Below are 15,809 nucleotides of genomic sequence, written 5' to 3' on the forward strand. Positions count from 1 at the left end.
GTTACCCGACCTGACACTCTGCCCAAATTAGCATTAGCATTTTCGGTGGAGTGTCAGGTGTGGTAGGCCTACTCATGTCAGGTGGGCTAATCTCCTCAAACACTTCTCTATTTCTACTCTTTGCCGCTGAAGTTGTTTTAAATCGTGATCGGACGGGCCCCAAACTGTCTGATTTCACATGAAATTACCCTGCAGCTACCCCTGAGGGCAAAGGTCACCAAATTTACACTGGGTTTGAAGGTTCGTTGTTTGTCGAGTTTGAATGTGTGAAAGTGTTGCCAAACCTTGAATTTGATCTTTTTTTATTTTAAGACCTCTCCAGAAACGAAATAATGTTTTATGTGTACACCATTGATTGTGTCTAAGGGGAAACCCTCAAGGTTTTGGTAGCAAAACTCCAAATATGTTTTGAGAAATAACCTAATTTCCTGTTTGACGACTTTGTTTGGGTTTGCCCCCATTTTCAATTGCTGTTTTACCATAGCTGTGTTGATGGACAAGTTTGATTTTTTAATAATTTGTGATTAAATGGAGTGGGTGAACTTGGAATGTGGTTGCTGATCTGAGAGCTTTCGGTTTTTGCAGTACCTGCCAAGAGACAGTAAATCTAGGACTGCACTATTGGGGGTCAGACACAAGTGACCGTGACAGTGCACCCATATGGGTGTAAGGGTTTTTCTCCTGTTTTAATCATTTGGATGGGTAAGTCACTGTTTGGACAGGTTAATCACTGCTACTCTGATTGGTAATAGCAATGCACAGCGTGCCGAGGCAGTTTGAACGACAACAGTTTCTTCCCACCCTTTTGCTTTCAGCTTTTTGAACTGTGACTTGCCAGACTAAACTCTTTTTATTTTAAAGTCTGGTTTCACAGGCTGGTAGCCACCCAAAATACTGCAGGGTTTGTAGGGCAGGGGGCACTAACGCTTTTGGCCCTTGCAGCAGGCAGCCCTCCACTTAGTGTCCCTGAGAAATGCTCAACACAAAGTGACAAACAAACGTATTGTATTTGGCCTGGTAGTGGTGATGCCCCAAGCCATTCGCCATTGTAGAGTGTAAATTGAGCAGAGGCCTTGAGGACCATTCTCGGTTTTACATTGAGGCTGCCTTTGTTTTAGTTGGCAACCATGAGCAGTAAGAGTGAATCCATCCCTAATGTGTGCTTGTCTCGTTGAGAAGATAACAGGATGTATCCTCCAGGTGTTGAGCCAGTAGCTAACGAGTGTTTATTTATTTACACTCTTGAAGGATGAGGCACAGAAGAGCCTTCTGAATATCTCTCCCTCTTGCAACCAGTTCCTCATTTTGTTTTTATACAGGCCTGGGGCTGGTATCTAATATGGGTGTAGTTGCTGGGAAGACGGCTGATTTAATTTAAGGATAACAGAAAAGTCTGGAAAAAGTTTAACAAGGACGACTTTCAGATGCTGTTTTGTAATTTCTTTCTACATTTTTTATCCATTGCCCAACTCTGTGGTGGTAGAAAGGTTTGTAACAAAATCTGGTATCGTCACCTGGTATCGTCAAAGTGTGGTAATGAGTTTATTAGCTATTGGAGGTATTACGAGTTTCTCCCTGACTGATAAGATCTGTCTGTATTAGCCTAGTTCATGCTGATCAATTATTGTAAACAGGTCTGTGTGGTCCATCATGCGTTGGGCGATCATCTTGGAACCAGGAACTGACCCGATTTGTAATCTTAATTCGGCAAATCCTTCCTCTGGTATTTGTGTTGATTTCCCAATAAGAGGCAGTGTGTTGTTGAAGGCAGTGTAAACGCTGTGGGATTTGAGTAATTGATGTTGCAGTCAGAGTCCCATCTGATACATGGATTAGCGGCGGGCTAGCCTCCTCCGCTGGGATGCCGTTCCCTGTGGGCCACCGGCTAATTATGTTAGCAGTTGTTTGGTTGACGTGGGGAGGGAGGGTGGCAGGCATTGTTATGGTGGCAGCTTTGAGGTTTGGTGCAGTGGCAGCCCACCTCTCCCTGTATACTATGCCAATCTCCTGTATTGTAATCAAGCAAGGGAAGCTGCAGCATCACGTGACCATAGGAGACAACGGGGCCACTTTGACACAACCAATTAAGTGTGGACTGTGGAGTCAACCAGTGCATGAGAGACGATCTAGTTTGTGAAATACACTTTCATTAAAGTATAGGATTAAACTCCACCACAAAGGTGTTTTCCATTTTGATATGGTTGTGATGCTTTGAAATGGTGCTGTTGCTGCACAACAAAAATGTGATGAGCACTGTTCACTATATATGGTAAATGCCCTCTTTGTCTGTGTTGTGTGTTGTTTTTTGGCAAAGGACACGATGGTGACGCATGCAATATGAGACCTGCTTTTGTCATTGAAGTATTGTTTTGTCAAGTAGGCCATGTCTGAAAAAGGAAATTAATAACAGTGAAAAATATCTTATTTGCATGCCTTTTCCATCGAGGGAAAATTGTGCATTTTTCAACATGAAACTATGTGTTTAGTATTTTCCACAGACTTTTCGCTAGTCAAGGTGGTGGAGGTTAGCCAGTGTTAAAGACACAGGGCTGTCTTTGGAAAGACTATGCTGTGCAGTTTCATCTGAAATAAGATATTGAAACTATTGACCGTGGTGAAGCAATATTGGAAATTACATTGAGAGCACAAAATCTTAATAGTCAAGGTGACTTGGTCAAGGTGGGAGGCATTTGTTGTCAAGGGTTCCTTAGAAACCCTGATTATCCCCCAAGGCCACTAACACACATTGTGCACTACTAAATGTGTCATCTTAAAAATATCAGCAGAAGATATAGCAGAACATGGAATCTTACTAAGAGAATAATCATATGCTCAATACTAGTAAGTGTTGAGGACATGAAAGCCATAACTAGTCATTACGTTCACAACATGGAAATGAATTATTTGGCAAAGGCTAAGTAGAGCCTGCAGGGCCAATACGTTTTGTGCTGTGGAAAAAAAAGTGCAATGAAAGTGCAATGTCTCTGATCAGCAGCCGTCTTCTTGCCCCAGGAGTCATCCTCACAGAAATGTAATGGCTGGTGCCTGCCTTGTGCTTAAGCCCTGGAGAATGTCCGGTATTCTGCAATAAAGTGCAAGTCCGTCTGAAAGAATATCCCAAGGTTCAGGATGAATTATTCATATGGCAGGGCATGTTGAAGTGTGCTGGCGCGCTGCCCAGTTGTAATTGGGACAGCGTAGCTTAGCTTCTTGTCTGTTTTGTGGGTTTTCCTGGTTGCTACGCTACTGCATGGGAACTCTGGTGTGACTTGTGAAAGTATGTGGTATGAAACTTGAGGTGTGCCTGCCTGCTGTTGCTGTAGCTATGAACCCTGGCTGCCAGTCGTGTCAGGAAGTGCTTAGATGACTAGTGTGTACGTATCTTGCACTGAAAAGCTTCATGTCAGTTGTACAGAAAGCTCAGGTCTTAAAATAGCTTTTGCTTTTCAAGTAGATAAAATGGCTTTTAAAATAGATTTTTGAAGATTTTACAGAAATGTATCATTGTGGAATTAGGTTAGGACTGTTTTGCTTTGAATGGTAAAAAGCAAAACAAAACCCCTAAGACTTAAATTACTGTTGTGTAATTGAATTGTTTTGAAGGTGACTGTCATTATTATGTAGTGTCTTTATGTCCTATAGTCATGTCTGAAACTGAATCATGTAAATTGTAACCTGGAAGTGTATTAAAAATGTCAAGAATGTCTCTCGGAGCAATGGCACAAAATTACAGATACTGGTCACTCTGAAATTGTAGAAGTGTATTAAAATGTCAAGAATGTGTCTGTTTGAGCAATGCTACAAAATTGCAGATGCTATTGTGGTTTAACCCATTTTGTCCTAAGCCCTTTTTGGGAAAGGATGCCCTCTGCCTATAAAGTCCTAAATTTATCAGTCTCCGAAGCACATACAAACATGAAATAAGTTGCATTGAAAGCTAGGACCCTCATTTTGCATTAGAACGTGTTCATTCAGCTCTAACATACCCACACTTTTCATAAGAATCCCTCAAAGCTCAAGAGCCTGAATGCAGTGTATATGTGTCTCCTAAAATGGGTTAAACTGAATTCCCTAGTATGGTTTTAAGCGTACACAATCTTTGGATAGTGCTTTAGCCATGTTTCTTGTGTTGCGTCATCCCAGCCCCCAATTTTTCTTTTGATCCTTGGGCCCGACAGCATTAGAACAGGGTAGTATATGGTCTGGACTCTCATTACTGTTAGTAATTATTTGAACATTAGTCTGTATTTTATCCACATTTCCGCACACTTTTTTTACCATGTTTTTGAAAATATATGGGATCATATGTCGGTGTGTCGAGTTTGCAGTTTGATCTCACCAGTTCACAGGGCCGGATTATCCATAAGGGCCAGGGGCACAGTGCCAGGGGCACCAACCAATTACAGCAAGTCAAACTTTAGAAATATTGTTCATAAAGGGGGGGGGGGGGTCCTGTGTGGTGTAGTGCCCAGGGGCACCACAGTGTCTTAATACGCTCCTGCCAGTTCATGATTGTTGACATTGACAGCTTGAGTCACAATATAATGTGTGCGTACCACTGCCAATAGAAGATGTGTCCTTGGCCTATTGTTTGTTGTCATTCTTCTTCTTGTAATGTTGTCTAGATTTATCACTGACCTTGGATACACACACAGCGGTAGAGCAGTGTGAACAATGTAGTGGCACAGTTACAGTAGTGAAAAGCAAAGGGGCTGACCACCTTATAAGACTTTGCCTTCCCTCCTCAACCCTGAAGGGGATCAGTCACTAGTAGGTGTGTAACCGTATAGAAAAACGGTTTGGTACGTACCTCGGTTTTGGGGTCACGGTTCGGTACAGTATATATAAATGGAAAATGCCTTCAAACTGCTACTTTGGGTGGGAGATTTCATCAGTGTAAGAAATGGCACTTTTCTCAAGGTCTCACAAAGAACAAGCCTCTACACCTGTTTTTCCTTGCATTATCTCTCCCAGCGTTCTGCATGAGCCACTGCATGTAGTGGCAGCATAATGTATAAAAATGAACAGAGCTGCCTGTCAGTCTACCTTTCGGTGCAGCACTGTTCGGTTCGGTACAGGTCTGTTCGGTTCGGTACAGGTCTGTTCGGTTCGGTACAGCACTGTTCGGTTCGGTACAAATACAATACATTGTACCTTTACAGGCCTAGTAACAAGTGAAGAATTCCCATGAAATCCCCATGCTTGACACCGAGTTAGCCCAGTTATGACTCCTCATAAAACTAAGTAGGCCTACTAAAAGCACACTGATTAGTTAAAGAGCAATTAAGTCATTTTTGTGATGTGATCAATGGTGTATCGAGTGTTTTAATGCCGTCTCTTTGCTCTTCTCTCTTCCAGAGTGGGGCCTGCCTGGAGGTTGCTGAAGATGAGTATAACAAGTGATGAAGTCAACTTTTTGGTCTACAGATATTTACAAGAGTCAGGTAAGCTGTGGGTATAATCACTGACATAAATGACACAATAATAGCACAATTTCAGATACAAGGTTATGTCCTTGGAAACCATGTTGAATACAGTGGAATGAATTGCACATTGTTTGTTACGCTATGACCTGGGGGGCATACTAAGAACAAGTTTCAGTGATAAACTAGGCTTAGTTAACCTACTGGAAGTGGTAAACCTGCTAATAGATGTACCTGCAGGCATCATTAAGTTAAGAGAATGAGGACTCCAGGCTCTTCTATTAGATTACTTGCCTCTACCACAAGGTTAACTTAACCTGGAAAGCAAACTGGTCCACTTCAGAAGACTAGGCCAGCAGAAGTGGACCATTTTGCTTTCCACTGTTTACCGTCCTTGACTGGAAGCACCAAGAAGGTTAGCGCACAAGTGACTTCCCTTTTCCAGGTTAACTTAACCTGGTTTACTACTGAACCAACCTCTTAGTTATACCCCCCTGATGCTTTACTCAGTATTTAGAGTGCTGTTGTGAGGTTGCCTTGTGTGTAGCAGTTGCCTGAGAGGAAGGGAATATAAACTGAGGGCTGGTGTCAAGTGGAGTTGATGAGTGTTCCCAATCGTGACACTGATGATCCCTCCTGTCAGACAGACAGGCCAACTACACAGCCGTCATCACAACACACTTATCACACTGAAGAGCCTCTTGATCCATAATTATGGCAACAAACAAACCATCTCTCAGTCTTGCCTCATTAACTTTGGGCGACTCTCTCAGCTTTTCACGTAAACAAAATGAATTGATATTATTAGAATTAGAATACGCTAAATATTTTCTTTTCTTCCACAAAAGCCCTTTGTTGAGCCGTTGACTGCCACCCCTTTCGTAAAAAAGACTACGATGTACAGAAATGTACAGTATTTTGATGCATTTTACTTTACCTCCTACGTATTGAGTCTCATTGATAATGACGGGACACAAGATAGCTATCTAGTGTTCACCGTCCTGAGTGACTTTCTTAACTTGCTAGACAGGCTGGCCTTTCCTCCCTGTCTGCCTATTGCATTTCATGGTATGAACACTTTGCCATTCATGTCAACTCATTTTTTTCTTTCCAATGAGCTGATTAATTATTGAAGCTGTGTGTGCCGCCTGGATTTTATGGCTCTTTTGTTATGGCCCTAGATGAGCTCAGTCACCTGAGAGAGACGGAGACGGAGGCGGAGAATGAGGGAGAGGAGAGAGAGAGGAGAGAATCAGAGGAAAGCGCTGGCTCAGCATTTCGGCCTCTCACCCACACCCGCCTTCTGCTACGGTCATATGGGCCACAGAAATGAAAAAAAAAAAAGCTGTTGAGTGTTTCGTTAATAATAACAACTCTACTGCTCTCTTCACACCAAGCTCGCACCAAAATAGAATGTGCAACCTTTGTGGTCATGTTGTCTGCGAATATGCCGCGTGGTTGTTTATATGCTTCACGAGCTGGTGTTGCAGGCGGCAACTCTGCACCACACGCTCAGTACTATTCACGTCTCCTCTTTAGTACACCCTTGTAACCCTAACTCAACCCCCCCACCCCCAGCGTAGTAAGAGTTCCCTTCTGTGTAAGTGCGTGTGTGTAAGTGTGTGTAAGTGCGTGCGCGTGCCTGCCTGCGTGCTTGTGTGTGTTTATGCATGTGTATGTGTATGTGATGTGGGCTGCTCTGCTCTTCTCTCTCTCGTAGGTTTCTCTCACTCAGCGTACACCTTTGGCATCGAGAGCCACATCAGCCAGTCCAACATCAATGGAACTCTAGTGCCCCCTGCTGCCCTCATCTCCATCCTGCAGAAGGGCCTGCAGTATGTGGAGGCCGAGATCAGCATCAACGAGGTGAGCAGCACTGCGCTACACTCAGAGCCGCTTTTCCCATAAGGCAGATTTGGCAGTTGCCTAGGGGCCCACCAAATCTGCCCTCTAAAGGAGCCCCAGAAAGTCAGCCCCGCCGGGGTTAATTGCCAGCAAAAAAAAATATTCAAGAGGGCCCCGTGTCCATATTTCACCTAGGTCCCTCAAATTGGTTAAACCGTCACTGGCTACACTGTATTCAGTGATGGCCACCATGGATTCAATTCAAATCTACAATATTCTAACATATTCCACATGTGGGCATATTCCCATATGTGGGGGGTTGGTTATGTAATTAACCAAGGCAAGGCAAGGAAAGGCAAGTTTATTTATATAGCGCATTTCATACACAGGTGCAACTCAATGTGCTTCACAAAGTTAACAAATGTAAATGAAAGGAAAACAGGGAAGAAAGAAGGAAATGAATTACAGTCAAAAAACATTTAAAACATTAAGATACAACATAAAGTAAAAATAATAATAAAATAAAACATAAATAAACATAAAACCTTGAAAAAAAAAACGCAGTCTAACCAGTGCTCTCCCCCATCCTCCTCCATGACTGAGGTACCCTGAGCGTAGTACCGTTCCACCACACTGCTCCCTAGGGGCACCATTGGGGGCTGCCCCCTTGCACGGGTGAGACATAAATGCAATTTCGTTTGTGTGCAGTGAGCACTATGTGTTGTGTCACAATGACAATGGCAGTTGGAGTTTCCCAGGTGGACTTTCACTTTCATGTTCATATCGTAAGAAAAACTGTTACAGTACAGTATATGGCACGGGGCTGTAGCTTCTGAATCCAGTTTGCTCATCACTGCATTACACTGCACACGATCTGTACAGTACAGGGCACTGATGACCTGACCCAGATAACATTGCCTCAATGAAAGGTACAAATGGAGTAACAGAGGAGCCATACAGATTTGATTTACATAGGGGATGAAGCCTGGAGACCTCTCCAAGAGTTTTCTCTCTTTCTCCGATATAGAGTAATATAGGTAGCTTAGTTTAGCTTAGCTTAGCTTACTTAACTTGCAAGAATCGAATCGGTGACTTGCAGTGTATTTTCAGTGTAAAGTGGTGTCGGCTATCTGTACAATTGTATAGATAAGCTTGGGGTGTGCAAATGTATGTGTAAAGAGTAGATTTAGGGCTTGATTTCAATAGGATGGTGTGAGGGCTGGCAGGACATGAAGGGAAGAAAGTGATTGGGCAAGGGCCGGATTAAGAAGGCCTGGACCCCCTAGGCTACAGGTTCCTGTGGGCCCCCCACGGAAGGCAAATTTCATAGGAAAATGACAGCGTCACAATTCCAAACCAAGAGGAGTAATACAAATAACTCTAGTTGACACGGCAGACGCAAACATTTCTCCAATTATATTCATCCCCCTCCTCCCCCCCCTTTGGGGGTCCCTAGGCTGCAGCTATATCTAGCCTGTGCGTTAATCCTCCCCTGGTTATGGGGCAAGGCTTGGAAAGGACCTAGGTCTGACTCAAACTTGGGCTCATCCACAGGCGGGTTACCCAGCGCGCTGCGCAACAGAACCCCCCCCCCCCCCCCCCCCCCCCCCCCCCCCCCCCCCCGCCCAAAATTGGACAGGACAGTATGAGAGGAGACGGGAAGCGATTGGGAGAGAGAGAGATGATGCAGGGCTGGGAAATGACCCCAGCCGGACTCGAACCGGGGTCTTTGTGAATATGCAATATGAATATTTTATTCTTGATTTGTTGTGTGTGTGTGTGTGTGTGTGTGTGTGTGTGTGTGTGTGTGTGTGTGTGTGTGTGTGTGTGTGTGTGTGTGTGTGTGTGTGTGTGTGTGTGTGTGTGTGTGTGTGTGTGTGTGTGTGTGTGTGTGTGTGTGTGTGTTCAGGATGGTACAGTATTTGACGGGAGGCCCATCGAGTCGCTGTCGCTGATCGACGCGGTGATGCCGGACGTGGTGCAGACGCGGCAGCAGGCCTTCAGGGAGAAGCTGGCGGCCCAGCAGCAGGCCAATGCAGCCATGCCAGCCACCAGCAGCAGCGGCGGCGGCAGCAGTGGCGGCCCTGTCGGAGGCAGCAGCAGCAGCAGCAACCAGCAGAAATCAGCGGAGAATGGAGATGTGGTCAACGGAGACGAGAACGGCACCCACAACCTGAGTAAGGACCAAATCAAAATACAGCATGCAGTGTTTTATTTAAATACAGGGTGCCCGCGGGGTAGTAAAAAGTAGTAAAAGGTAGTAAATGAAAAAGTCCAAAATAATGACCAGTAAAAGGTAGTAAGCCACATCTCAACTGGTAGTAATTTTCCCTGACTCCCTACAACATGGTCTTATTTGTTTTCCAATTGGTTGGATTCCTTTAGCCCATGATCTCAAATCTCGGCAAATTGATTTTTATGCAGCGGCAAGGACGGACGCTGGGTGAACTGATTTAGCTTTGTGCTAATACTACCGGTAGTTGTTAACTAGCAGCTGACTGACAGGCGTCAGACATCAGCAGCGCCACAGAAGCTGCCTGCTAGGCATTTTGTAGCCTACGTTCTGCAAGACGCGACTAAACTGGTTGGATGTGAAACAGTGAAAGGTCTGCTAAACATAATTTCATGAATTCCATGATGACTGTCTGTGTGAGATTAGCTGTTGTTCATACAATACCAATGAAGTTAGAAGCGGTGGAAATTGGTGCGTAACATGGTGCGTAATATTGGTGGTAAATGTAACAAATCGGTCGAGTAAAAGAATGCGAGGCTGAATGTTTTTTCACCGGTGCATCCAGCCAAAAACAAAATGAATTGACAATGCTAAACGCCATTTTAATGGCCATTAGTCATTCTGCAGTAGTGCTAGTAGGTATTAGCCCATCAAAAAATAAAAAAAGTTTTTGGAACTTCAACTCCGCTGCTCTGGCTTTCTACCCCTTGCACCTTGCGCTGATAGGCAGCCCGACTTTTCAAAATAACATGTTCGACTACCCGAGTTCATAATGTGCTAACGACTAGCGAGGTGGTGCTCAACCAAATCAGGGAGTTTTGAAACGGACGAGAGGGTAACGAGGGAAACGAAATGCAAGGTTCAAGCGCAAAGAATGGGCCGTTTCAGTCACTGTCAAGAGTTGACACGCGAAGTCTCCCGGGAAATCGCAGATGTTTTTGATAGCGACGTACTATCTGTCGACAAGGCATCCTTCATGCACCGAGACAGAGAGAGAGTGTGACGATAGAGAGACGCAGACGCTTCTGTTCGAAGCGCTTGCTAAGATGCCACAATCATCATTCGGAGCGATCCAGAATGGGGAAGGGCAAATCCAAGTTCACCTCGGTTTCCACCTAAACAAACAAAAATCAACTTATCTATCGATCTAGCTACCATATGAGTGTTTTTTTAAATGTGAAATTGTAGTCCCTTTTTAAAAATAACGAATTTTAAGTTTAGTTTTTCTGAATTTCAGTTTGACATCCCTGGTTTAGGCGTTCAGCAGGCGTTTTCTGCAGGTGCCTTAGGCTTAAGGGGTAGTCAAGGCTGGTTATGGATTCTGTGTTCCCTATCCAAATCACGAAAACTTTGCCATAACTATAATGACTGCCATTTTTGTCATATCCTGTGTAGTATTTTCTCTGATTCTGCTAAAGACACACACACACACAGACTCTCACACACAGGTGTTGGGGGGCATTTGGGTGCACCTAGATTTTGTGCTGGTGCACCTGAAAACAATTTTTAGACGCACCAGTGCAACCAGCGCAAAAAGTTAGCAGAGCCCTGGTCGACATTGACTGCAGGAATCCACTTCAAGGTGCACTGCTGGTACTTTCTCTCCTCCTACTCTCTGAGAAGAGCGACTTCTTCTGTTAAAAGTGCACTGCACTATTAGTTAACCATTATAAATGGCGAATTGTTGAGAAATGTTTGAAACATACCTGCAATAACTTGTACTAACACATACACTCAATGATGAACTTGTTAAATTATAAAAAACATTATTAATTTGTGTTATTAATAGGATTTGGAAAGCTATTTCATTTCTGTAGTCAGTTTAAGATCGATGTTGTAATGGTAGTAAAAAAAAAAATTGGAGGTAGTAAAAAGGTAGTAAAAGGTAGTAAATTCAACCTAGGAATATCTGTAGGCACCCTGAAACAAGATTTACAAAGAGATTTATTTGTCATATGCAAGTATAACATGCCGTGAAATTGGATAGTGGCCATACTGTGCGTGCGTGCGGGGTGCAATAGTGCCAAAGTGAAACGTGTTCTAGGGCATGGGCTGTGTGTGAGAGAACATAGACCATGTGTGTCGTTGTTGCTACACAATTGCCTTGTCTTACAGGGGTGTCAAACTCAAATTGACTGAGGGCCAAAATCAAACGAAGTCGCCGGCCGAACTCAACAATTATTTTTAAAAATGGACTAAAATTGTGCAAGCAATGCATGCACTTCATACTCATAGTTAAATTTCACATATACTCTTTTCCATCATATTTGTCTGTTCAAATGTGTCTGCATATCCTGTGATACAGCAAATTTCATGTTCAAGTTGTGTTACGCTGTACATTAATGGTATATGTGGGCCAACTGTAATACACATTTGAAATGATCTTGCGGGCCGAAGAAAACTTCGCCCCCGGGCCTGAGTTTGCCATCCCTGCCTTATGACAATGTGAAAATGTCCACACACTGTACAAGCTCCCTTGCTGCGATTTATTTTATGAAAACCACGATTTAAACTGTCGACGAACCGCAAAAGTTTTTTGGCGATGACTGTATATCTTGACTAGCATGTGCAGCTTCAGTGCTGCATGAAGCAGGGTGGGCCGATGTCACTATAGGTGTTTGGTGTCTCTGCATGTGATACGATGACGCCAGGGTTTCCCAAACTGGGGTGCATGCACCCCTGGGGGTGCGTGGCCAGCCACAAGGGGGTGCGTGAGCAGAGTTGAGCAATGGCTAATATATGTGTTTTTATACATGATTAATGATACAGTAAGTAGTTTTGAATTGTATGGTGAATTGTATGCTGGAAGAAACATCAGGTATATTGTAAATGAGGATTCCACTATGGCACTGCATTTGTGCAGTGAAGCCATACTTGAGTGGCAATCAGCACACCAAAATATTCGCTCAGGGGGTGCGCGAACCACATTGAAATGTACAAGGGGGTGTGCAGGGAAAAAAGTTTGGGAACCGCTGGATTACGCCATTAAAGGGCTTATAGTTTCTGTTTGGGTGGTGGGGAATGTGAGATGTCTTTTGTTCACCTCGACGGCCTTGGCTGTGCCACGAACAGCTGGTGTAGGCAACTAGCATCAGCGCAACCCGAGCTCGTTTGGATGTGTAAATTACAGCGTCTGAGATGGGAAGTCTAATGCCGGCTCGGCTCGGCTCAGCACATATCTTAAAACGTTCACACTCTTGCACAGAAGCAATCACGCTACGTAGTATGTGGGAAATTAAAAGCTGTTCATGACATTTTAAGCTTTTGCATCATTAACATCAGATGTTTGAATAATGTGAATTAACTATTAATCAAGTATTAGTTGGACCATATGAATTCATTTTCAAGTCCACCAACTTTCTAATTGAATCGGATATTTAAAAAAAATTTTTTCCAAAGGATGGAGCAGGTGCATCTATTTCTAGAGTAATCACTTTTAGGCTGTGGAAAAGCCCAACCCTGTTACAATTATGGTCAAACCGGACAATATATTTTTTAAGCTGACATTTTGGTCAGTCAGATCATCAGAGTAACTTAATATTAACACTCACGCAGGAAAGCAACGAATTGGCTAAGACGGGAGTCAGGTGGTAGAACCATCAGGTGCATTAGTTTTAAAATCATCATTATTATTTTAATATTATTTACATTTTTTCACCTGTTAGTGTGGGCAGTGAAAGACAAGGGTTGAGTATTGGTAAGTAAATATTTGTCTGCTTTGTTGGCAGACAACCACTCGGAGGCGATGGAGATCGATGGGGAGGTTGAGATTCCGGCCAGCAAGGCCACAGTGCTGAGGGGCCACGAGTCTGAGGTCTTCATCTGCGCCTGGAACCCTGTCAGCGATCTTCTGGCCTCAGGGTGAGATGGCCGCAACACCGCAACGCCACACACACAGATGCATAAGGGTTCACAAAAGTACTGAATCCAGTTTCTCGAAAGCACTCACTGCTTTCTTGTTGCTTAGAACTGGGTTTCCAATGGGATATTGCAATGCAACCAAGTAAGTTGCTAACTTCGTTAGCAACGATGTTGTTGAGAAATGCACCTCTGCTAGGGGCTGTTCACTTTAATAACTACACAACTGCATAAAGGAGTTCTGTTTCGAAGATATATTTTACATTTTTGGAACCCCACCAGTGACTTGCTGGTAGAGGTGTAAATAATAATCGAAATGTATCGATGCATTGTTGTATCAGCCGGCAATTTAATTGAATTGCATCGTATCGTGGGGCTTTCTTAAGTATAGAAAATAATCGAATCGCTGGACCCTGTCCAATGCCCTAGCTCCATAACATAATAGAAGTGGAAAAGTGTAATTTGAAAAAATCGAATCGAATTGCATCGTGGGGAATTCTCAAGTAAAAATAATCGAATCCCTGCTTTAAGGAATCGATATTGTATCGTTTTGTCATGGAGGCTGTGATTTACACCCCTACATGCTGGCCTCGGGTTCTGTTTTCATGCGGGGTGTTCCTGCTGTGTGTGCTGGGTTGCGTTTGTTACCTGGATGAACTTGTTGACATCTATGTTGTTACCATAGTTCACAGACAAAAAAAACAAGTCATTTAAGCTTCACATCACAAACAGCTTTTTTACACAAAGCTTTTTTTTTTATTCACGCTATAGGTCGGGAGACTCCACAGCCAGAATATGGAACCTGAATGAGAACAGCAATGGCAGCTCTACCCAGCTGGTGCTCCGCCACTGCATACGAGAAGGAGGCCAAGACGTCCCCAGCAATAAGGACGTCACCTCTCTGGACTGGAATGTAAGTACCATTAGAATGGCACGGCTCTGACCAATATCATTGACTTGTCTTAGCATGTGCTGCATTGTTAATGTTTTCAGGAGATCACGATCCCCAAAGAAGTTCATCCTGCAATTACAGATTTGACCTCATCTGTTTCCTCGTTCTGTTTTTCCACATTTTCTTCTCTGCTTAGAGCGATGGAACTCTGCTCGCGACAGGATCCTATGACGGATTTGCAAGGATATGGAGAAAAGACGGTACGTTGACACTTTTAAAAACCAGAACTGCTGATGGGAGATAGACGAATATATGCAGGCAAGTCATGTTTAATAGCTGTAAATGTCAGGCTTTAATGTAGTGTTAATTATCCACAGGAAATCTAGCCAGCACCTTGGGGCAGCACAAAGGACCCATATTTGCACTGAAATGGAACAAGAAGGGCAACTGCATCCTCAGTGCTGGCGTTGATAAGGTACAGAATTACTTGATTTTTTTGTATTGTGTGTGCGTATGTGTATTTGTGAATGTATGTACAGAATGCATGTATTACATACGTTTGTTGGATTTGAGCAATGTGTGTTGTAAGTATGCTGCTGGGCACTTTAATTTCCCCCTGTGATTTCATAAAATTACACTACTCTACATATAGTATGAATTCAACATTCTGTATTTGAGGGATTCAGAGATTTACCTGCATTTTAGTTTTCATCTTCATGATTGTATTCAAATTACATCGCACTCTTGATTAAAAGGTGTGAAACAAAAACGAACACTGTGAATGAAAAATGTCTGCACACTTAAATCCTTTTTTTTAATGGCCTGACCTTCCTCAGGGCTCCGGGAAAAAGATTTAAAGGTGCACTGTGTAATATTTTTAGTAGTTTATTTCCAGAACTAATGCTGCCCATTCACAAATGTTACCTTTTTCATGAGTTCTTACTACCACCATCAAATTCAAAGTATTCATTATGACTGGGAAAATTGCACTTTTCATACATTAAAAGGGTGATCTTCTCGATTGTCCACAATTTTTAAATGGGCATTTTTAGCTGCAAAACATACTGTACTTTGGTCATACTAGTAAATATTAGTAAAAAAAATTGTGAATATTCATGAAAAAAATAAAATATGGCAGTAAACGGCAGTTTCAGCAAGCATCCTAGTTGCAATACCTACTCTGGCCACCATCTTACACAGTGCACTTTAAAGTATGTAGACATTTGTCATTCACAATTTTCATTATTGTGCCACAGTTGTATGCTTAAGCAAAACTGACTGGTGCTTTTTCAGACGACAATCATTTGGGATGCGCACACCGGTGAAGCCAAGCAACAGTTTCCCTTCCACTCAGGTGAGCAGTAGACAAGATTTATACCAACTATACTACAAGCTCTAAAGTAGAATATACTACAGTTTATGGAATATAGTATACATAGTTTGTATACTATAATGTAATTTTTGTCACCAAAGCGGTGATATGTCAACCTCTCACACATATTATTGGTACACTTCAATTAATGAGGCTTAAAGTGATACTGTCCAATTTTTGGAAATG

At 43.1% G+C, this 15,809-nt stretch overlaps 1 protein-coding gene across 1 annotated transcript in view; it reads left to right on the forward strand.

The window, feature by feature from the left end:
* The window catches only part of tbl1x (transducin beta like 1 X-linked), a 32,884-nt gene that overhangs the window by 12,464 nt on the left and 4,611 nt on the right, over positions 1 to 15,809 (forward strand). Inside the window, exons 2-9 of the mRNA XM_063213293.1 lie at positions 5,359 to 5,444; positions 7,144 to 7,289; positions 9,178 to 9,445; positions 13,230 to 13,362; positions 14,131 to 14,272; positions 14,448 to 14,511; positions 14,629 to 14,726; positions 15,545 to 15,605. Coding sequence (XP_063069363.1) covers positions 5,387 to 5,444; positions 7,144 to 7,289; positions 9,178 to 9,445; positions 13,230 to 13,362; positions 14,131 to 14,272; positions 14,448 to 14,511; positions 14,629 to 14,726; positions 15,545 to 15,605 — 970 coding nt within the window. The 5' untranslated portion in view covers positions 5,359 to 5,386. The remainder of the gene's footprint in view (positions 1 to 5,358; positions 5,445 to 7,143; positions 7,290 to 9,177; positions 9,446 to 13,229; positions 13,363 to 14,130; positions 14,273 to 14,447; positions 14,512 to 14,628; positions 14,727 to 15,544; positions 15,606 to 15,809) is intronic.

The sequence above is a fragment of the Engraulis encrasicolus genome, chromosome 13 (genome assembly GCF_034702125.1).
Source record: "Engraulis encrasicolus isolate BLACKSEA-1 chromosome 13, IST_EnEncr_1.0, whole genome shotgun sequence".
Classification (NCBI taxonomy): Eukaryota; Metazoa; Chordata; class Actinopteri; order Clupeiformes; family Engraulidae; genus Engraulis; species Engraulis encrasicolus.